Here is a 23,316-nt window from a genome sequence, read left to right as displayed (position 1 = left end):
ACCTCCTGGACGACGAGACACCGCCTGGACACCCGGCGTATCGCCCGGGTGAAGAGATCTGCTTCTTGGCGCGCGACGCGGCGATGGACGCGGAGGAGGGATGCCTCCGTCTCTCCCTTCTTGCAGTGGCGCCTGGCGCGTCCGCCTGTGCACCGCTTGAAGAGTTCCGCCGTGCAGTATCGAAGCTGCCCGTCGCCGGTGCGGATAACTTTACGGTGCAGCTGTTCTGGCCTGAGCAGTATCTGGTTACCTTCACCACACAAAGAGCCCGCGACGCCGCCATGAACGTGGGAAGCGTCCCGGTCGGCGATGCACGCTATGTCCTACGGCCATGGACGCGGCTAGTACGGGCGGATGCCAGAACACTCTTCTTCTGCGTCGCGCTCGAGTTGGACGGGATCCCGGCACACGCTTGGAGCAGCCGCACTGGGAGAAAAATGTTATCCTCTTCGTGCTGGATTGAGAAGGTCGAAGAGGTAGACGAAGGCAGAACTGACATGAGGAAGATGAAGGTCCAGGCCTGGACGCATGATCCTGATCGAATTCCTCGTCGAGTCAAGCTTCAGATCGCTGAGCATGAGCCGCAGATCCAGTACGATGACCCGGAAATGCAGCGCATTTGGGGTAACCTCCCTCCCTACTTACGGTTACGGCAAAAGAAGGTGCTGTCGTATGATGTTATCGTCCGCCTCCGGCACATCGCCGATTTCCGGTCACGCAACCCCACACCCTCGCCGTCGCCGCCGTCGAGCGACGGAGACTCAGGCCATGATGGTGACCCGGACAGCGATTACGGCGGCTCAAGGGGATACGGTCCGAGATTCCACGGCTTCTTCACCAGGGCAGGGATTGCGGATGGCTGCGAACTGCCGGACGATGGCGAGCCGGGGAGTTCGCGTTTCAGGGAACTGGCGAGTATGCCGCCGCCGTCGTGTATGGCGCAGCAGGCTTACGATGCCTCCTTCTCGGCGAACACCTTGCAGCGTGAGCATCCGGCGCCCAGGCAGCGCCATATCTCCAGCGGGGACGCTGGAACGACAGCACCGGAGGCGGGGGCGCAGCCCCAGCAGCGAGCCGTTGCGAGGGTCAACGATTCAAACAGCCACTGCGCCAAGGAGGGAAATGCGACCACGCCCGTGACTGGTTCAGTCTACAACGTGCGTGCAGGCCAGTACGCGCGTGACTGACGCGGACAGGCGCGCGGCGCGCCCATACCCTGAAGGCGCACCGCTGACGCTGCTACAGTCCGCGCGCGAACACACGCAAGAGCAGCACGTGATGGGGTCACGGGGACGTGCCTCACCCAGTCTACGCGCCGAGCTACCACCTGTTGCTGCCTCTGAACCGCTGCACAAGTGTAGCCTCTGAAGACCCCATGCTGCTTGAAGCTGCAGCCCACCACAGTGCCAACCCCTCCCACGCTGCCGAGCACGCTTGCACCAACATCCCCATCAGCGGTGCACAGCTTCCCACTTCAGACCAGCAGCCACTGCAAACCTACACGCGACGCGCGCGGGTAGGCCCTGAACGTGTGCCCAGAGGCGTATCCGCCCAGAGAAACTCCTTAGCTGATGCACCTGACGCGCCGGAGGGGTCTGAGCAACCGTTTCCTCCCAGCCCGACGGTGCTGAACCGCGATGCCACAACTCCAGCAGCACCTTCACCCACGGCACCCTAGTCATCGCCCGGGTCTTTGGCGGCAGCAAAAGCAAAAACTGCCGCCTTCTTGAGCAGCATACGGCTCGCCTTACAGATGCCGCTCTCCGACATGCATGCCACCAGCTGTAACCAACACGGCTAAGACACAGATGATGAACACTCCGAGAAGAAGCGACAGACTGGCCAGCAAACCGCTGAACGTTGCGGTTCGACCATCAAGAAAGGGTGAGATCCTTGCAATGAAAAAACTTGGTGTAATCAGCAATGACGCCGAGGACGACAGCATCACTTCAACCGCAGCACTTTGCGGCGGTTAGAGACATCTTCCCCTTGGCCAATGGTCTCTCTGGTGACCAACTCCTGCAGATCGCATGCCAGGGGACACAGGTCGGCGCCTGACGGCCAGAGGCAGATGCTACGCCACCTCCTGTCGCCGATGATCCACATGGATACAGCAAACGTCAACGTCCTTGTGTGGAATGTTCGGGGGCTGAGTGCCCGTTGCCATAGAGATGCTCTACGCTCCGTCGTTGCTGACGCTGCGGCGTCCATTTTCTGCATCCAGGAGACTAAGTTGGTTGTAATTAGCCCGTTCGTAGCAATAGTGGATTGGTGGCTGTCAAAAAGAACCGGCCTTAACAAGGTGCAGAGGAAAGGTTTCGATTCCACGTTTGTGCTAGTGTCGTGGAGGATATGGAAGGAAAGGAATGATCAGGTGTTTAACAGAGCAGCTGGAAAAACGCCATTGCAGCTGACCGACACCATCACAGCAGATGATGCAATGTGGTCTGCAGCAGATGATAGGCTGGCAGGTTCAGACGATCCTAGTGTGATCAGTCTTTTTTCTTTCGGATGTAAAGGTTTCTAATGTAGTTTTTTTATGCCGTAATGCCTTAATCCATGTGCGTGCATCCAGTCAGCCCGCGTTGTAAAACACTTTATTCACTTCTTCTTATGGAATGATACACAACTATCCTACGTATTCTAGAAAAAAAAGATTTTCTGTACTAGTTTGACGTTCTGTAACAACAAATCTATCAAGTGCACCCTTCTGAGTCTGAGCAGCAAGATCTAGTCTTTTATTCTTCTTACGCTTTTCACAACCGGAATCATATTTTCTAACTCTAGAAGACATCGTAAATAAATAGACCTCCCTGTTTCATGAATCACAAACAAATTAAACGGATGTGCGCCTGTGCGACAATCACAATCATTAATGTAATGAGTTCAGAATTCTCACTGACCTACTTTCACCGTCGATGATCATATGTCCAACGGAGTAGAGCACGGAGCCGCCTGCCCTGCGCCCTTGAGGCGCTGCTCGAAGTAGGATTGAGATGGTCGACGTCCGACGAAGGAGACGAAGCCAGAGGAATTGCCGAATCAGGTCTCGCCGCTGGTGTTTGCCGAATCAGGAATTGCCGACGTCCGACGAAAGAAATTCTTTATATGTTTGCAGGAGTAAGTTATTTCATCCCCGAGGGGGGTTAAGTTATAATTAATGACTGGTCGTGGTAACTTAATCTGCTACCTATTGTCTATGTGATACTTTGACCTATGTGTCCCATCTAAGCTACAATTGAGAAACTAAGTTATGATAAATTACCATGTGCTTTTGCTGTCCTTATTGTAGAGTATTTATCTCTTCGCTACTGGTTTGATCTAGCTTACATTATCTAGTTCTACATATTGTAATCACTTGTCTATCAGCATTCAGCAACATAGCTGTTGTTTCTGTCGTTTGGGTCTATCCTCAGGAAACTGGAAAGATGGGTTAGCTAGGCAGTTCTCGCTTTCGCTTTTGTTGTTTTAGTCATTTGGTCTATCCCCAGGAAACGGGGAGGATGTGTTAACCAGGCACTTCTCAGAGTGCTGCCTACTCATGGAATGTTGTAGGCTATCGTTGTTTTCACTTTTCACCCTGTTAGATATGTAGGGAGCTTTGCATTGCTGCCCCCTGCTTCCTGTTTACTGTCAGTGTATTTTTGAGGTAATGCCCGTGATCAACCGGAATGTTTGTAAAGTTTTTTTTTTATTGTTCTTTCTTTGTCATTGCTATTTCTTTCATCATGGTATTTTGGAAGATCTGAAGAAAAATGTAGCATGCTGGCCATTACATTGCTGCACTTCCACTCTGTGGGAGTTCTTGATTTACCCTTTGCAGCTACTTCACTGTGCCACTGAATATCCACGCTGCTACTGAGTAGTTCCTGAATGTTAATTAAGACGAAAGTCGGCCTCAGTGATCCGACGGTGCCGAGTGGAAGGGCCGTTGCTCAACGGATAAAAGTTACTCTAGGGATAGCATTGGCAGGTGGTGCCATTTAGTCTGCATCAACTGAACGTCTGTTAGTGTCGTCGCATTGAGATGTAATACGCAGGGGGAGCTGTGCAAACTCGCGTCTTGTTACTGCTTATTATTAGTTGATATTCTGGCCCCGGCTTTGGCTGTACATACGCTGCTCTGTTTTGGTAGGCTCCCTTTGTTACAGCCAAAAACTTCCAGGCGGTTTGAGTTTCAACTCGAATAAAATGCATAGTGCACCCCTGGTAACTTGTTATGCTGATGTGGCATAGTCCTGCAAGCCTGGCCAGTTGAGCACCGAGGAGAGCTCACCTGGCATCGCCATGTCTCTGCTTCTGGATTGGAGCGCTGAATGTCTGCACGAACTGAATGCTGCTGTCCATGTCAGCTGCTCTGCTCGAGTACAGTGCCACTGCCACGGGAGCGATTCAGCGACGACGGAACGACTGCGCCGGCGAGGGCTCGCCCAGCCTTTTGGATGCCATGTCACGGCCTTCGCAAACACGGTGGCAGTGCCAGGCAGCATACGAGTATAACTTGACATAACAAAGTGCCAAAGCATACGAATAATTCGTCAGCCTATTTGTTTAGCAACAAAAGGACAAGTCTCAGATGCTATTTTCACTCGAAACTCCTTGGATGACCAGGCAATCCAGAAATTTTTGCCAAACATCTACCAGTACACACATTGCACTGTTTTATATTTCAATCAGATACGAAACCAATTCCAGTTAGGCAAGGAACTATCTCACCACAAAATTTGCCAATCCTCAAGGGATTCAAGTTCAGGGCCTAGTAGAAATTGATCTATTTCGTCAACCAACTCTTGCAAATTCACAGGAACTCCCCCATAACATAGGTGACTGAACCATACAATCAGGCATAGGCAAGCTCAAAGGAAGCGGAGAGCCCAACCGTGCAGCACCGGCTGGCATGCGGCAATTTGAGAGTTCTGAATGGGGAGGAATCCAGCACGGTGGAGCGCCAAGGAGTCCAGCGTGACGGGGTATGGGAACCTCCATGTTTCTGAAACCAAAAGACTGACCTCAGCCAATCTGGTTGTCACTCCAAAATTATTATTTTTTTTAATTTTTTTAAAAGAAATCAATTCTAAGATTTCAATGTTGGGACCTTTATGAAACAGCTGATCAGCATATTCTTCTCTATCCTAAGTCTAGTTGAGTTAGCCTTGTTAATGCTATGAGAAAAGTACCACAAATAATAAACAACAATATAACGCTTGCAGAAAATAATCAACATTGTATCTGCTACCTCCTCCACACTGTACACTCCACCAAAAAGAGGGAACAGAGCCAACTGTATTTTGCAACACAGAAAGACCAGAGCAAATACAGCGCATGTGCTGACTTAGCTACTGAGAGGGCAAATTCATCAATGAGCCTATAGATAACACAGTATGATTTTACGTTGCAATCAAACATTTATTCTCTATTACAACAGGCAATCCAAGTAGTACTTAAGGAGCCCTTTGGTAGGGCTTTGGCTCCGGCTTATTTGCCGGCTTATGCCGAAGCCCTACCAAATGCTAAAAATCAAAACGGCTTCTTCCCAGAAGCCGGTAAAAGCCTCTAGCGTTTTTGCACTAGGATGAGAGAGCCGAAAAAAGTGGCTTCCCCCAGCTTCTCTTCCTCCCTTGCGCCAAGACAAATGGAACTATCCCTCAACTTGGCTGGAATTGCAACGAAATTGCCATTCCTACCTCTTTGGTGGTGGCGTGAAGCTCACCGGTGATGAGAGGTCGCAGCTGCCCGGCGCGAATGGTAGCAGGTGCACGCGTGCAGCTGCAGCTGGATGGCGCGGACTGACAGCGGGGTGGAGCAGCGGCAGCGCGGTGCTGGGCAGATCAATGACGGCGTGACCCCACAGGGCGCACTAGCGGCAGAGCAGCTCAGCAGCAGGTCGAATCAACAGCGTAGCCTAGCACGAGAGACGAGAGAGCGAGATTGGGTGAGCGGACGGTGGACTCCGGATAAGAGGATAAGGATGTACGGAAAGAAAGGGAAATAGGAAAGGAGGAAACGAAAAAAATAGAAAAGAAAAATAAAAGGATAAAAATAAATACAAAGAAAAGAGGAAAAAAGAAAGAAGGAAAAATCATAAGGGTATTATCATTTTATTTCACACAAATCACATTATCAATAGAGCCACACATAAAACTCATATGTGCAAGCAGCATACATATGCAAGGGCAAAATGGACAATTGACATCTTCTATACATTCTAAAAAGCTAGGAGAAGCCGTTTTGCCAAACGTTTTCCTACAAAATAAGCCAGAGCCAGAAAAAACTGCTTTTCCATATGAGCTAGAGCCAGAGCTATTTTTTCATGAGCCAAAGCCGTGACAAACGGGCCCTAAGTGTGCAACCAGAAAATAAAATGCTTCTAATGGCCTACTTAGAAGCTACCACCAAGAAGTCAAAACTGCCGGCAATCCTGAAGGTCCTGAAGGTAAAAGAGGAACAAAAATAAAGAAACTAAAGAATTCAGCACGACATAATTCAACATGATTGGCGGCAGTTAAGTATCCCAAATCAAAGGACAAACAAAAAACATGTGTCAATGCTGCAAGCTTAAATTTCAGGTGAAGAACTGCAAAATGAAATGAAAAAAAAAGGAAATACTGTGCATACAGAGCCAAATATGCATTTTGAGACTATAGGGACCCAAGTGATACAGCCGAACAAGTTTAGGGACCGGCCATGCACTTCACTCTAGATAATTATAACTGTAACTGAACTCCAAATACGACTTAGTGATTTTTTCTGTCATCATAAAGAAATAATCATATCTGACACTAATGAAACCCAGTTATTCAGCCCTATGTGGGTAGATATGGCAAATAGAAAAGTTTTTGCTTAATCCATAACATAGCTAAAGAAATGAATAGGTATTGTAAACGATAATAACAATTCAACATGAGTCCAAACTAACCTTGACGTGCACTGTAAAATCACTGAATACCTCAACATCTGGGTGGCTTGGTACCTGAATGTCCGAATCCAATTTCAAATCTGCATGCCGTGCCTGATTGAAATTGAAACTTATGAATAAAGCAAACATGGTGTAGCCAAATCCATGGCCTCTGTCGAATCAGAAGCCAATGCACTTCTTTGAGATATTCCTATTGTTTCCAATCTTAGACGTTCTTCCAGTCCTTCACGCAAAAAATCCAACTTTCTACACACCATTGCAGGGGTGAGCCAGCTGACGGAGCCACTGGTGTCAGCTCCGTAGGTAAACAGTGCATAATAGTAATTTTCTACTGATTTTGCAAAAAATCATTGGTATCAACTGGTACCAATAAACAGGCCTGGCAACGCCCCTGCACCATTGGGCCAACGAAACATACTCATATACATAATATGTACTGCAAAACTTCATTTGGGCCTGAAAGAACCAAGGGAAATCAATTATGGGAAATGGAACCTGAGATGTCCGAGGCAGAGGGTGATGGCAGGCTTAGCCAGCGGAATTGAGGCCGTGGAGGTGGCCTGCTTTGCCTCTTCTGTGACTTGTGGCCAAGATGGAGAGGAGGCTACCATGGCTGCTGTTGGAGGCGGCAGAGCTCACCCCACTCAATAGGACTCCTGCTGTCATCCAGGAATACAATACCTTGTACAAACACAACAGAGACACAGCTGAATTACTGTTAGGAGATATTACAGAATTGAAGTATTTACATCCTGACACAGTATTTCAAAATTTAGAGAACTATTTAGCGTAACTCCCGTAATCTGGCAACCAGAACTAATATTTCGACCATAATGTAAGCAATTGCTAGTTGCGTGTAAAGAACCAACTATTAACTCACAATTGAAGTAGCACCAGACTTAATGATTCCATCCTCCCTGGTTTTCATGGTAATGCTGTAAGCACCCATGATCTAAGTTCATGTTAGTAGCAGAATCCACCGTATTGTCATTGGAAAGCACCCCATGATCTACAACGTTGGTCACAAAACCTTATTGATGACTCTTCCTTCCTCCTGGACAGACATAAGTTCAGTAATAGCAGTCCAGAACTTAATTTCAGTAATCCTTAAAAGGGTTATGCATGTCATGTGCCATAAGGGGAAAAAAATACTTTAACATGTAAGTTCAGCCAACCCACTTTTTTTTTCTCAAACGTGCATACTTCAACATGTAAGTTCAGCCAACCCACAGTTTTTTCCCCCCTTGAACATGCAGAATAGCTGTGTGTCATTCCATCATTGAGAAAGAATATAGTAAATGAGAGGGAGACCTCCTCTCCTCCACTCCAAACACACCCTACGCACACCAACATCCGGGTCCGGGAACCAACTAAAACAGACGTGCCACACACAAATTCCAGTGACCAACTCACTTAACACAAACTAGGTGTCTGGGGTAAGCCAACCCACAATTGCAAGGCTACCTTGGTCACTTGTCCAGTGACTATGTCTATCATGCAATATGCAACAGGAACAGGGAATAATTAAAAAGAAGAGAGAAAGTAAAAAAAGAAAAAATTTGAATCCATCTAGAACCCCTTGCTTTTCTTGCAAGTTCATTAACCAAACTGCACCCACCTCTTCCCTGTGCTATGGCGCCAACATGGCGACATCCACCAGCCGAGGCCACCAACATCACCATAACAATCGTGCAAAAGTTGTCACAATTGCAGTAGCGTCAAGCAAAAAGACACACAAGAAGTGAGGCTCCACAACTGCAGGCTCCCAACTAACCCACAGTAGGAAGGTCGGTGTCCATCTGATGCAAAGGAAACAGTAGACAATTGAAAGGATTGCTTATACAAAGTGAGGAAGAGATCAAACTATGAAAATTGACAGCAATCAAACACAGAAGCGAAGAAAAATTAAATACGACCTGCTTAATATTGAGGTTTGTCAGTAACCTCATCAACAGATAAATGTGAAGTTTAAAACTCAATGGCAAATTTATGAGACTTAAAACAACTGGGATAGAGAGACGTTGAGGGCAATTAGATTGCTTTCTTCCTTGATTTGCAATGAGTACATCTCCCTCGATTATATAGGGACTCTAAGACTTGAAGCCTAAGGCGACTAGGACTGGATTCCTTATAGATTGGATCCATCCTTTCCTAAACAAACTCTCAACTTCCTAAGCAAACCAAGATACTAATATCTAATTTGACTAAGACTAGACTTCCTGAAGATAAGCGCCAGTGGGGCCCCACGGTGGCCAAGCTGGAGCCCTTCCTAAGGCCTGCTGACCAGCCCCTGGCGTGCCTGCTGGCCGCCTCAGGCCTAACAGGGGCCCTTGAGCCTGTAACATCCTCATAGTAACAGAAGTAAAACATATCATTGACTAAGAATTCTAGCATTATATAAGACTCCAGTTCAAACAGCAAAAGAAACTAAACTGCCATTAATCCAAATAATTCAGGACACATAATCCTTGAATAATGATGACATTTTATTTTAGTTTTGCAATGCAATCATTTCTTGTTCCTACATGCATCTGAAATACAAGGACGCTATGAAAACTGCAGGAAGAAACCATGGCACCACTATGGAATGAGCTAAATCTAATGTGATATAATTATTAAGTGTATCACTACAATCTGATCACACATTACATATCCTACAACCAAATTAGAAGAACGGTTATGCCACATTACATATCCTACAACTGATTGGTACTTATAACCTCATGTGAATGGAAGCCTAGAAACAGCTGTCATTAAACTCACATCCCTAACATATCCAAATGAGCGGGCCATTGAAACAACAACTGAGAAAACAGAAGGATGAAACATCACCTTGACTGGAGGAATGGAGGGCAAAGCACATGATCCAAAAGATCCAGATTTACTCAGGCCTTTGATATTAAATATGTAGGTTTGTGATCATGCTCAACCTGCAGTAACATCAGAACATGGCTTAGGCATTCTGTCAAACACATCGCAAGCACTGGATCTGCACCAAAAAGAAAAAACAGAAAGGAGGCATAGTGGTATTATTTACCAGGACTTGCAGGGTAGAGGAAGAAGATAGTGAGCATAAGCTGGGGCACCATGGCGAGCAGCTCGTCGCTAAGGCCATAGACCTGGACCAACAATGCGCAAACAATCGAGCGGCGGCAGCACAGGTAGCGCTGTCTGAATCAGGGTTTAGATGTTGGCATTGCTTCGTCCACACCTGAGGCGTCATAATGCTTTTAGTAGCAGCAGCCGGTTCATGGAAACCACCATCTAATCATAACTAGTACCATTGAAAACCAAAACAATGCTACGATTGCTGCACTTAAAATTAAATCAGGGACAGGTTGTCTAATTAGTTAATGTGCCAGAATCAAACCCAATATAACAAATCCATCTATAAAGTTCGAAAGATAAAGGACCCAATACATCTATATGCATTTTTCTTATTCATATAGGATCATACCATGACAGTAGGGCCCAATATCTCAATGTGCATGATTCTTATTCCTATAGGATCATACCATGACAGTAGCTAACAATCTCTGCTCCTTTTATTTGAGAAAAAGAATCTCTGTTCTAGCTAACATTTATGTCCAGTAATGGAAATAGCCAAACACAGAACATAGACAAGGTACAATGGAGATGCAGACTTGTCAGCTCAGTTGTACTTGTTCTAGAGAAAATTTTCTTTGCTAAGTTGTCATGCATTAGGTTAGGCGGGCTGCAACCACCACCTCCTAGCAAGGCAATACAGTATGCTACTTTTGGCTGATGGTGCAGAATTGCCCATTGCCAGCGAGGCAGCTCAACCCATGGCAGCACACTGCAGATATCCTGCTGGTGAGGTTTGCAGTCATATGATGGTTATAGGCAAGGCCTGTTTGATGTTCAGTTGGAGCAAAGCCAAATAGATGTTTCATGGAGTCTATTGAACCAGCAGGCCAGCAGTAATGTGAGCCAATGCAAGAACTCTGTGATCATGATGTTGCATAGCAATTCCATATAAGCTGGAGAAAAATGCTTGCCATAAGTTACAGGTACAGAAATTTTAGGCCAGCTGGGTGGTTATTAACATTTTCGAGTAGTATTTTAGATCAAAGAACTAACAAGGATTTCTTTGGCTACTAAAATCTCTATTAGAGCAGTAGAGACTCTCACATTCCCCGTTTGCATCGTTATGCAGTGAACAAAGAACCGAGCTAAAATTTTCAACAAAAAAAAAAAGAACAGAGCTAACAAGTAGCAGCACATCACCTGATCCTCCTTTCTCGGAGTCGAGGCATGAAGCCGCCGTATACTCCTTTTGGATACCAGCGTGCCGCGCCGCGGCGACCGGAACCGGCGTCGTGAGGGAAGATGGGACGAGGATGCAGTGCAGCATCCTGTTGGTGTTGGTGCGGGGTGCGGCCTGGTGGAGGAGGGATACGGAGGCTCGGTGAAGGAGCCGAGGCGGAGAAACGAAGGGGAGGGGACGAATTGAGAGGCGGCGCGGCGGTGACGGATGCTGGCGGCGGCGCCGTCGGCACGAAGTGGGGAGGGGGTAGGAGGATGGAACTGGCAATCGATGTTTTCCAAGGGACCCAGATGCGAACATCTCATGAGGGACTGGTGGTGACGTGGCAAGGGATCGATAAGACGACGACGTGTCGTCGCCCGCAATACAGGGGGCGGGAGGTCCTGACGATGGCACGGTGGAATCCCTGCGCGCCGAATTCCGTGCGCGGCCGGGGGGCCGGGGGCCGTTTGATTTGCCGCTCCGTGGCACATCGAATATTCGAAGGTTAATTAGAAGAATTAAATATAAGTTAATTATAAAACTAATTGCATATATAGAGGCTAAACAACGAGACGAATCTATTAAGCCTAATTAATCCATCATTAACAAATGTTTACTGTAGCAACACATTGTCAAAATCATGAACTAATTAGGCTTAATAGATTCGTCTCGCTGTTTAACCTCCACTTATGTAATGAGTTTTGTAAATAGTCTACATTTAATACTTCTAATTAGTATCTAAACATTCGATGTGACGGGAGTTAAAGTTAGGGAGGAACCAAACACCCCCTTACATGCGTAGGCATGGTAGAGTTTTGACTTTTGTGAGGTAAAGAGCTCCACGGAGGGAGAGGAATGAGTATTAATATAGATTAATTACAAAATTAATTGTATAAATGGTGTTTAATTAGCAAGACGAACCTATCAAACTTAATTAATTTAATAGTTTATGTGTAGTATCTAAACATTCAACGATGAACATTCGATTCGATGAGACACGACTAAACCTTAGTTCGAAACACGCCAGGCTTGCATCGGCCATCGGGGAGGCGGAATAAAGGAGAGATGGGCCTCTGCTGCCGTCCCGTTCCCCGTGGCAGCGAGCGTTCAGATCTGGCTGGAACGGGGTCCGTCCGGTCCATCTATCGTATCGCGCGACCCGCGAGAAGATCTCGTAACGGGACGGCGTTGACGGCCACCAACCAAGCCACACGCCGTTCCGTCATGTGTGTGTGTGTGTTACGTGTATGGGGGCAGCCAGGCAGGGCAGTCCCAGGCCCCAGCAGGCGCGGCCGCGCGGTCCCGGCGGCGAGGCGAGAGCAACACCGGCCAAACCGGCCGGCTCGTCCGCTCCGCACCCGACCGACGCGTCTCTCTCTCCATCTCTTTGGAAAGCCCTCACTCTTGAAAACTCTATCTCTCTCGTACAGGGAACAGGGAAGCAAAAGCCTGGGTCTGGGTCTTACCTCAAAAATAAGCCTGGGTCCGGGCGTGCCTGGCACGCACGCTACGCGGTTGTTTGGATCTATAAAATATAAATCCATTTTAGTAAAACGAGTTTTAATCGGAATTTTAGGAAAACCAGTTTTAGGTGAGTTTTTTTAGAAAAACGTGTTGGACTGTATTGGCTTAAAAAACATTTGAGTAAAATTATATTTGGCTGGCGCATGTAGAAGCATGCTACAGAGTTCACTTCTCATCCTTTCTACCGTACCCTCTCTATTGACTCAATCCTCCTTCCTGCCCTCTAACCTCTCCCACTCACTTTTCACCATCTTATCGGCTCATCATCGTTGCTGCTATCTCCTTACCACCATCGGCCAAATTAGGTAGCCCAGGCTCCACGGCGACTTAGGCGAAGCTTCCTGGAGGCTGAGACATGGCCTGTCTTGCTCCAATGCCTGCGCGGCACCGACATGTTCTACTTCGACATGAAGCCAGAGCGCATTCCCGTGACTCCGGCGACGCATCTGCAACTTCGCGGCAGCGGCGAGGGGGGCTCTTCTGGAAGGCGTCGCAACGGAGCGCACCACCGAGCTACAATGGCTTCCTCTACCGTGTGTATCTCGTCAACGCCGTCACTCATACTTGATAACTTCCCTGTTGCCTATGTACGGGTCTGCTCCCCTTCTTGCATGCTGCAGCTAATGATCCTATTTTGCCTTGGGTGTCATGTTAATTTCGCAATACTGCTGCCGCACTAGACTTAGATTCAATACTTGCATATCCTGATGAGAATGTCTTATCTAGTAACCGGAAAAGTAGAATGAATTCTCATTTGGTTTATTGTACAGATAAAATTGGGCATGTGCTCTGAGTCAGAAATATCATCATCTAATACTTGTGATGAGTTCATAGCACCATGCATGATACAACATTCTCAGTACATAAATAAATTAATTTCACATGAACATAGCAAACATGATTATGAAACACAAACAAATCCCTCGGAAAAAAAGTTAATAGAGACTGTTCCATCACAACCTGGAAATAAAATACATATAGTCTGTATTATGAAACCAAATGTAATCTAAAGACCATAAACTCAGTTTCTAATTCATAAATCTAAAGTTCATGTATCCATAGAGTCCGCATCTCCTCATCCATCTCAACAAAGACTCCCCTTTGTTCAACATTTATAAATGTTGCTACAACCTTTACTTTCTTTCTTAGGTTAACACCACTCATATTCTTTTTTAGTATTTTCATGTAGGCTTTCACTGAATATGCTTCCTCCCGTAAGGCTGCTCTTTTCTTCATTTCATGCAGACACTTTGTTTAAATCTTTGTTCTGTAATGTAGATTGTAGTGCTTCTTCGCTATGTATTTATAATATTGAGCATACATGAACAGATACAAGGCTTTGCTTGTTCAGAGATAGGATCGAGCTAGACTAATTATAGTAATAAACTAATAATAGCATTCTGTATGTAGCAAGTATGAAACAAGTTATCGTGCTTGATCTATAAGCAGGCAACAAGAGAGATGTACTATCTAATCAAAGATGATCCTATTGCTCGACATTAAATTAATGTGCAAGAGAAGAAATTACCTTTGATCAATTGCAGTTCAACTGGATTGGCCTTGACTGCTGAAGGGACTCCAGACAAAGGATGGCGACTCAACGGGTAGCCGGCGGCAGCCAACGACCCTCTCCGATCTCGTTTGATTAATTAGGTGCAGTAAAACCTAAATGTGGTCTTATATAATGCTAGGTGGCAATATCTACTGCGCACCAAAGTGACGCGGTGTAAGGTAGTTTCCTGCACAGAAGCCGAAAAAGTGACGTCCAGATCGTGGATATCCAAAACCTGTTCAGATATCGTGGATATCCAAAACCTGTTCCACCAAAAATGAGTCAAAGTTGTTTTTACTAATACACATTTTTCTGGTTTTGTGAAAATCGAGTTTTCCTTGGATTGAGACTTGGTTAAAGTGCATGATCGTGTGTCAGGCGACTTAAGTACATTTTAGTCAAGTTAATTTGAGCGGTTCTGCCACAGCTGCGTGAGGCGCTGGCCCGACAGCACGCCGCACTCGGGGACTTGCAAGCGGAGCTCGATGTCGAGCGCGACCGGCACCACCAGCGAGGCCATGACCATGATCCTCTGCCTGCAGTACGGGAAGGCCGAGGCCATGATGGAGGCGCGCCAGTTCTGCCATTACGCCGAGGAAAAGATGGCCCACGACGCCGTCGAGCTCGCTGCCCTCGAGGAAGCGCGACGCCGCGGTGCGCGTGCTCCAAGTCCAGCGCCCGACGCCGCGCCACCCCATGTCACCGTCGAGGGCATCCACCCCACGCCATCCTGGAACCACCACGCCGCAGCACCTGCCGTCGTTGTCGTCTCCTTCGGTGTCGTCCGCCAACGGTAGCGGCAACGGATACTACCCGCCACTGCGGTGATGCATCGACCACCCGCGCACCATGTCGGAGGCGGATGCCCTCGAGACTCCGCACGACCAGCTAACCCGCCTCGCCCACCGCGTCCACCTCGTCGAGCGTGGCTCCACGCCCATGGCCTCCACCACCACGCCCATCATCCGCGTCGCGCCGGGCTCCGCCTTACTAGTTTGGGGGTATTTTTGTCCAAGTTAACAGAGCTGACGCTGAAATCTAACCGATTGGTATTTTCAGTTGAGGTCCGCACCTTTCAATGGTATTTTTTACGAGACCGATGTCTTTTAGTGGTATTTTACGAAAGTCACGATCTTTTGATGCTATAGAACTATTTTTTTTTAAAAAAAAAGAGAACGAGTCGTAGAAGGAGGGCTGGGGTGGCCGAAAAAATAGGAGCGGGGGAGCAACCACGGAAGAATGGACGGCAGAGGGGCCTAGAGGGAAGGTGGTGAGGGGGGAATGCCGATTTGGAGTGCTGAAATCGGCCTGAGGGAGAACCATGGGGCGGGGGTAATACGACGCTCGCTTTTGGTTTTTTTTTAGTAGAGATATTACTGGCTGCCGTTGATTTGCCTCTCAAATTAGTCGGCCATTCTTTTGCAAGCAAGCTTGGTCTTTTTGCTGCAAAACATGCTGGACTAGCTCCATGGATTTGGTGGGAGCCTAGGAGTGCGGTTTTGCAAGATGATTTCCTGGGCCAACACTAGACTGGACATTCCGACTGGTTGACCAACACAGTAGTAGAACTCCAGGAGTCTGAAAACAATCGGTGCTTGCCTCTGCAAACCACTCAGAGTCAGATAGCATCAGCCATCATAGTACTGGAAGGCCCATGGGGTCCTGGTGAGTTAAAAGTAACCAAAGATAATGAAGCTGCTGCCTACAAGGTCTTCTTTCATGGATTGAGGAAACGTCACGACTCATGAAGAAGACCTTACAAGTTAAAAGAATCCTCTCCAAATCCTCTCCACTTCATCCTCGTTCAGTTTCAGTTTCGTCGGAACATCATCCTGCCGCTGCTCCTGGTTCTTCAGTTTCGTCAGAGCTTTCATCGATGGTGACGGCTCATCCTCGTTCAGTTTCAGTTTCATCAGAACATGCCTCTCCTGGTTACTAGCAGATTGTTGTTGATTTTTTTTAGGACATAAATTGTTGTTGCTTAAAATTGCGGTAAGCGAGCGAGAGAGAGCTGAAACGCTTCCTAATCTGGACATTTCGTTGGGCCGGGCCGTGTTTCTTAAAAATAGTTGGGCCCGCGCTGGCCCAACCAATTTGGAGGTTGGAAACCAACCCGACCCAACACCGCCGCTGCCCCCCACAAATATGCCGCGAGACCCGCCGCAGCCGCCGCCGCTTGTCCCCATCGAAACCTAGGGTTTCCAAATTCCCCGAAGCATCCGTCCCGAAATCCTCAGCGAGGGAGGGTCGGATCAGGCGAGGAGGGCGCGATGCTGAGGCGCGGCACCACCAAGGGCAAGGGCGCGAGGGGGGCGCCGCGGAGCAGATCCGTCGGGGGGGAGCCGTCCGGCGACGAGGGGGGCCTGCAGGTGCGGCGCGCCGCCATGGACGCGGAGTTGGCGGCGCGGATCTGGTCCGTCGACGGGTGCGTGCCGGAGGATGCGGTGGCGATCGGGAGCAAGGCGGCCAAGGGTCGTCCGGTGAGGAAGCTCTCCAACAAGCTCATCGGGGCGATCGTCTCATCCGAGGCGGGGAAGGCGACGGCGGCGGCGGCGGCGGCTGCTGTTTCTGCGGCCGAGGTGGCGGGAGGCGTGGACGATGGGGAGAAGCACGCTGCTGACGTGGCACCGGCGGCAGCGGCGGAAGCCGACGACACAAGCCGCAAGGAAGGGCGGCTGCGGCTTTCGGAGGAGTACGTCAAGTGCATCCTGTCACTGAAGCAGGAGTTCTTCGTGGACCCGGACGAGGAATACGCCCGGATGGTCAACCACCCCGGCAAGATCTACCCCCAGGAGTTCATCGAAAAGACCTACGAGGTCTACCGGGACCAGGCCGAGTCGAGCAAGCGCACCTTCGCCAGGTTCGAGAAGCTTCAGGCCTGGATGCGCGCGGAGTTGGAGGAGAAGGGATACGTCGAGGTCGACGACGACTACATCGCTCAGAGGGTCCTGTGCCGCGTGGCCGCGGAAGCGGGACTGGACGAATGGGTCGACGCTTTTGTATCCATGGAATGAAGACCGGGGAGAGCTGAGAGGGGAATGCGTGGCCTCAACTTGATGACATCCGGCTGGTCTATGTGGTCTAGTCTATATGGTCTATGTTTTATGTGTGCAATAAGTTCTGTCCTCATGGTGTGGTTAATTAACTAGTGCCATCATCTCTCGTTGCAACCAGTTTGAGGAGTGAGGACTGATGTTGCTAAGTTAACTAATTAGTGCCCATCATTGCATCCATAAACTATCTAGGCTACAACCTCGGAACTAAGTTTATAATGTCGCGAGGAACATGTGTTTCCTAATAGCATATGCAGTGCCTCTTGTCTTCTGTCATCTGTGCTGATTTGTGTTGGCTAGAGTTAGCTGCTCCTTGTCATGGTGATGCCCAACCAGAAAGAGCATTCTATTCTGCATAATGCTGCAGGGTGATCGAGGTATTGATATTCTGCATAGCGCTGCAGGGTGATCCGGATATTGTTGATTATTGTTTGACACGTCAGTCCTTGCCTATTTTAATTGCAGAATAGTTCTTGCTCTGAACTGTGAATCGGGATCACCTGGGTGTCTACTTTTTTTTATTATTATGGTTTTGTCCTGGTTTAATTAACTAATGCCACCATCCTCTATCTGCTATGCTAAGTTAGAGTTGTTTTTCAAAGTTGCAAATCTGAGGAACATGTGTTTTTCCTAGTAGCCTATTGCTGTATTACCATATTTTCTGTCGTGTTGGTTTCTGTTGAATGGATCTGGCTGAGCCTGGTCATGCCATATTAAATACTGACAGTCTAAGATTGGGGTAACATCAGTTATTGGCTGTTTATGTCGGTCCTTGCCTATTTCATCTTGCTCGGAACTGTGAATCGATTGTCATTGCCTGTTTCAAAGCATCTGGATAAGGTCTATTCATGGGGTACATCTGTTTGCAGTACTGTCCTCATATTGGTTGAGTAGCATTATCCATCTCTACTTGACATTTAGTGTGTTTCTTTTAAGTTACAACTCCAAGGAACATGTGCTTTTGCCATTAGTATAATACAGTAATATGGATGAATCTTGCGAAAAATGATCGTGTGTGCGTGTGACTTAGAATTGGGGGTTTTCCCAGTTATTGGGTATGCTTGGACTCATTGCAGATTCTTTTGTGTGAAGTGCTTGTCGGTTTTAGTCGGTCGTCATTGTAGATTCTATTTTTTGTGAAGTGAAATTTAGTTGACATTGTCACTTGTTGTTTGGATTTATATGTAATTTTATCCTCAATTGAAGGATTGGCAGGAGTTTGCTACTTGTGTTTTGGGCTTGTGACTGTCGCACCGTAGCGTGTTGTGATCTTTGGATAGAATGGCATCTACTTCAGAGCTCAGATTTGCTCAAATACTCTTGATTATATTCGCTGCTTGGTATACCTGGAAAGCGTGTGCTCTCTGCCTTGTTGCGGATTTCTGAAAACCGAAACTATCGATGGGTTATGTGTAGCAAGAATGCAGGTCCGCGTGGGATAGGATCATCACGACTTCACGAGTGCAGAGCTGTGTGCTCCGCAAAAGCTGAAGAAGCCATGCCAAACATTTTGCCCCCATGCAAAACATGATTTAGGAACGCTAGCTGAGCTCCCCACTAACCATAAGGCAAGACCGAAAATAAAATTATGATTGGTGCACAATGCGATAAGTGTTATCTGAATATGACCAAACAAAGCATGAGATAGTTTCAAGAGACATAAATCAATGCATAGTAAACAATATTACTCCGGAAAGCACCAACTTATCGCCAAACAGCCGGCCTTGTTTACTTGCCCAACTTGGGACAACCAAAATTACCGTAGCGCAACTATAGCATTTCGTTTGTATTTGTGAATTATTGTCAAATATTGACTAATTAGGCTTAAAAGATTCGTCTCGCAAAGTACAACAAAACTGTGCAATTAGTTTTTAATTTTGTCTCTGTTCAGTACTCCATGCATGTACCGCAAGTTTGATGTGATGGGAAATCTTTTTTTTGCATAGTGTTGAAGTTGGAATTTGGAGGTGAACTAAACATGGATTATCCATGGTTACCACCAAAAACCGAATTCACTGCATGGCATAGGTTCGGAACGGCACGGACAAATTGATCCTCATCTCAGTTCAGTCAGTGGGCACCCTCCTCGACGTCGTCTTCACTGTCAGAATCAGAAAACCCCTCCTCCCACAGCTTCCTGGAGAACTCTTCTGTGCGAGCCCTCCTGGCGATGTACTCATCACTGACAGCAACGTAGCCCTTGGCCTCGTACTCGCTGCGCACCCAATCATGGAACCGGATCCTCATGTTCTGATTCTCCTCGTGCTCGTAGGAAGCATCGTCGATGTCTTCCTGCGTCGTGGAGGGGTCTGCGATCAGGGCCTTGTACATCTCGGTGTCAGCAAAGAGAGTGCGCTGCACAGGATTCTGCATGATCAGCTCCACCTCGAACGGCGGCAGCTCCTTGTAGGTCATGATGTACTCCATGGAAGTCATCCCATCCTCCTCGTCTTCACTATCAGTGGCATAAGCATCAATAGCAGCAGCAGCCTCCTGCTCCTCCTCCTCCACCTCCACCACCTCCTCCTCCTCCTCCCTCCCCCCCACCTCCTCCTCCTCTGCTTGATTGGCCTCCTTCGCTTGCTTTTCCGCGTCCGCCTGCTTCGACGGCGCCGCCGCTAGCACAGCCGCCTGCTGCGCCGCCTCCATCGCCTTCTGAGCCATCGCCGTCGCCGGCGCCGACATCGCAAACGCCTTCTCCACAGCGGATGCCGCCGTCTCCTGGTCCGCCTTCCCCTTGGCGGAGTACCCCGCGAACAGGCCGTGCGGCCCGATCGCGGCCGCCGCCGCCTTCAGGCTCTTGGTGGTGCCCCGCGCCATGGCACCCTCCTTGCCGGACGCCTCCGCGGCCTTGGGGCCGTAACCCTCCATCGATGCGGACCCGCCTCGCCTGATCTCGCCTTCGCCGAGGGATTTGGGGGTGTGGATGCTTCGAACCCGAGCTTTCGATTTGGGGGGAAGGAGGCGGCGGCGCGTCTCGTCCTATGTAGGTAGACGAAGGGCTCTCTCGGGTGCGAGTCGGAGTCCGAGTGGGCGGGCCTGGATCTCGGGTGCGAGTCGGAGTCCTGATGGGCTGCGAGCTCTCTCTCTTTTTGCTTGGAATCTAAATTGGGCTGGGCCTTGTAGCCCACGCCGGCGGACTCGGATACGGAAGCGATCCAGGCCGTCCACTCCGACTCCGAATCGCAGACCGAACGGGCGAACGAGCCGCGAGACGGAGGCGCGGGGGCGGAGCGGATGGCGACCTAGGGTTCGCCGATTCAAATCGGCGGCGCGCGGTGGCCATCCCCCGCCGGATCCGGGCATCCGGCGACGGCGACTCGGGCGACGCGTCGACGGAGGGAGCCAGGGAGGCAGGAGAGGAGGAGCGAGCCGGCGTCCGGCAAGGGAGGCGCGGCCGCGCGGAGGAGATCCGGCGGGCGGCAGCGGCGGCGGGTGGGCTGGCTCTCCGGCGGCGCCCTCAGCCGACAGCCTGGCGTAGCAGGAGCAGAGGAGCGACAGGGAAGCAGCCGACACCCAGCACCAAGCCGGTAGGCAAGCAGCAAGGTAGCTCACCAATTTCAGTTATTCGTAACTTGTTTTGGTTAGCTTGCAGCCTTGCACACTGGTAGCCATGGTAGGAAGCTAGGAATGTAGGATTGTAGCGCATTGGTAGCGCATTGCGCATTGTTGTGAGAAAACATGGAATGCACATTGGTAGCCGGCGGTAGGAATGTACATCTGTAAATTCGCAAGCAACTAGTAATTTGTGAAGATGTTTTATTCAGTGTGAATGAAGATGGTATAATGGTATAATGGAGACTTTATGGCTGTTGGAAAGCATAAGCCCGACATCGGGAAGAAATAGTATTGTTGTCTTATTTGAACTATTGTAAGTGTGTAAGCTCTCTTTTGAGGCAAATTTAATACTTAATTGTGGATCTGAAGATGTTTGTAGGACAAGCTTTTGTTCTTGTATTTAAGTTGATAATTTACATGAGATATTCAAAAGTTTTGACTTATTGGACCACCCTAGCTTCAAATCCTATATAAGCGCGACTGACCTGATGCCTCCATTCCTTTCATGTTTTGCTCCAGAGCCATGTAACCCTCCACCAAAAAGACATCAGGTGCTCTGCGTTTGCTCCAGAGCCATGTGACCCCACTACCAAAGGATATCCTGGCAAGGTGCTTCTCGGGCTGACCATCGAAACAGAGAGCTTCATGCCTGCCTAGTACTAGCAGCTAACGATCTAGCTAGTAAGATGGCATCCATGATCGCCTCGTCCAAGATGATTGCACTTCGTGCACTGATCTTCCTCCTCCTTGTCTTGTATGGCTCATGCACTAGGATCGTCAACTTCAATGCCTCCCACATCACCGCAGACCCCTACTGGGTGGCTGCCAGGGCAACTTGGTATGGTGCGCCAACCGGCGCTGGCCCCTATGACAATGGTATGTACATTAATGTCGGTGCATGGCGCCAGATTATATATGGTGTGTATTGTTGTTGGACGATCTATAAGCTTCCATGCATGCAGGTGGAGCTTGCGGGTTCAAGAACGTGAACCTGCCTCCTTTCTCGGCCATGACGTCATGCGGCAACCAGCCCCTGTTCAAGGATGGCAAGGGCTGCGGCTCGTGCTACCAGGTACGTTACTTGGTCAGAGATACTATTTCTAGGATGTCGACAAGCTTGTTTGTGCTGTTGGATGCCCTCATGAAAATGGAAACAGAGATACACTGAGAGAAAACTAGATGAGGCACAGTGGACTAAATCCTTTCATTTGTTGCTGACCTTTCTCAGATAAGATGCCTCAACCACCCTGCATGCTCCGGCAATCCGGAGACGGTGGCAATCACTGACATGAACTACTACCCAGTCGCCAAGTACCACTTTGACCTCAGCGGCACGGCGTTTGGTGCCTTGGCAAAGCCCGGCCGCAATGATGAGCTCCGCCACGCCGGCATCATCGACATCCAGTTCAAGAGGTCTGTGACATGCACTGCTTATTTCATAGAACCAGAGGCCAACCAATCTCATGGCCCTACTTTGCTATGGAGCCCTTGTACTTTTGCTCAACAAACTTTAGCGACAACAATCAGTTTGAGTAGATTCGCACAAATAGCAGTAGTACTTCCACTTTACAATTTGGTGTTTTATATATAACATGTAACATATAACATGGCCTAATCCAAATTACATATAACATGGCCTGTTCCTGTAGGGTGCCCTGCATCTACCCCGGGCAGATGGTGACCTTCCACATCGAGCACGGCTCAAACCCTAACTACTTGGCGGTGCTCGTTGAATTCGAAGATGGCGACGGCGATGTCGTCCAGGTGGACCTCATGGAGGCCAACTCCGGGTGGTGGACGCCGATGCGGGAGTCGTGGGGATCCATCTGGAGGTTGGACACCAGACGACCGCTCACGGCCCCCTTCTCGCTGCGCATCACCAACGAGTCTGGCCAGAAGCTGGTGGCTTACCAGGTCATCCCGGCCAACTGGGCGCCCAACACCTACTACCGCTCCAACATCCAGTACCAGGCTTTTAGCTCTGATGATGGTCTGGATATTGGCTCTGCTGCTGGACTGGTTATTAGCTCTGCTGCTGGACTGGACACGAAAATTCTCGGCGTTATTGGCTTGATTTGTTTGGTGTTGTCTCGTTTGCATGGGACTGATGTGCCGTAGTTAATTTGCAGGTGACAAGTGATATGTCGGGTGTCCTATGCGGCTATGCTGTAGGAGGTGTTGTGTGTCTTCAACAATTTGATGATGAAAACCATAATATTCCTATGAATTTCGTTGATTCCTCTGCATTTGTTTTCCCCCACCTCTGAAAACTATAAAAAAAAACTCGTCAGGTTGGGCCGAATCCATATCCGTCTCGCTTGTCTCCCGTCGAAGCCGCCTGGGCTGGGCCATCGTCAGGCAGCCCTTATTGCCTCCTAGCCGCGTGTGCCGCAGCACTATTGGAAAACATGGGCCTGAAAACACCTTGTTCAGCCCACGGCGC

At 48.8% G+C, this 23,316-nt stretch overlaps 2 protein-coding genes and 1 long non-coding RNA gene across 11 annotated transcripts; 2 read left to right on the top strand and 1 right to left on the bottom strand.

Moving 5' to 3' along the window:
- Window positions 1–4,525: 4,525 nt before the first annotated feature.
- On the bottom strand, window positions 4,526–11,501 carry LOC117866411 (uncharacterized). Of its 6 annotated transcripts, none has more exons than XR_011898926.1 (8): window positions 11,165–11,501; window positions 9,954–10,127; window positions 9,749–9,846; window positions 8,535–8,715; window positions 7,412–7,970; window positions 6,917–7,307; window positions 5,685–5,902; window positions 4,526–4,990 (listed from the first exon to the last, which is right to left on the bottom strand). It is a non-coding gene; the product is annotated as an uncharacterized lncRNA (long non-coding RNA). The 6 variants fall into 6 exon arrangements; XR_011898927.1 differs by lacking the exon at window positions 5,685–5,902 and having other exon boundaries at window positions 7,412–7,623; window positions 7,797–7,970; window positions 11,165–11,500; XR_011898924.1 differs by lacking the exon at window positions 5,685–5,902 and having other exon boundaries at window positions 7,412–7,597; window positions 7,797–7,970; window positions 11,165–11,499.
- A 4,904-nt stretch (window positions 11,502–16,405) lies between these two features.
- Window positions 16,406–17,591, top strand: LOC140223576 (uncharacterized). Its single transcript, XM_072295550.1, has one exon. It carries the CDS (start codon window positions 16,533–16,535, stop codon window positions 17,274–17,276), a length of 744 nt encoding a protein of 247 aa, XP_072151651.1. The 5' UTR covers window positions 16,406–16,532; the 3' UTR covers window positions 17,277–17,591.
- Window positions 17,592–20,492: 2,901 nt separating this feature from the next.
- LOC117866410 (expansin-B3) lies at window positions 20,493–23,119 on the top strand. Of its 4 annotated transcripts, none has more exons than XM_034750613.2 (6): window positions 20,493–20,845; window positions 21,393–21,482; window positions 21,646–21,749; window positions 21,836–21,945; window positions 22,102–22,286; window positions 22,523–23,119. In XM_034750613.2, exons 4-6 carry the CDS (start codon window positions 21,883–21,885, stop codon window positions 22,989–22,991), a joined length of 717 nt encoding a protein of 238 aa, XP_034606504.1. In that variant the 5' UTR covers window positions 20,493–20,845; window positions 21,393–21,482; window positions 21,646–21,749; window positions 21,836–21,882; the 3' UTR covers window positions 22,992–23,119. The 4 variants fall into 4 exon arrangements, with proteins under 4 accessions (XP_034606504.1, XP_034606503.1, XP_034606502.1 ...); XM_034750612.2 differs by having other exon boundaries at window positions 20,493–20,861; XM_034750611.2 differs by having other exon boundaries at window positions 20,493–20,861; window positions 21,393–21,554.
- Window positions 23,120–23,316: the final 197 nt, after the last annotated feature.

The sequence above is a fragment of the Setaria viridis genome, chromosome 8 (genome assembly GCF_005286985.2).
Source record: "Setaria viridis chromosome 8, Setaria_viridis_v4.0, whole genome shotgun sequence".
NCBI classification, from domain to species: Eukaryota; Viridiplantae; Streptophyta; class Magnoliopsida; order Poales; family Poaceae; genus Setaria; species Setaria viridis.
This window is presented reverse-complemented; position numbering and strand designations above follow the sequence as displayed.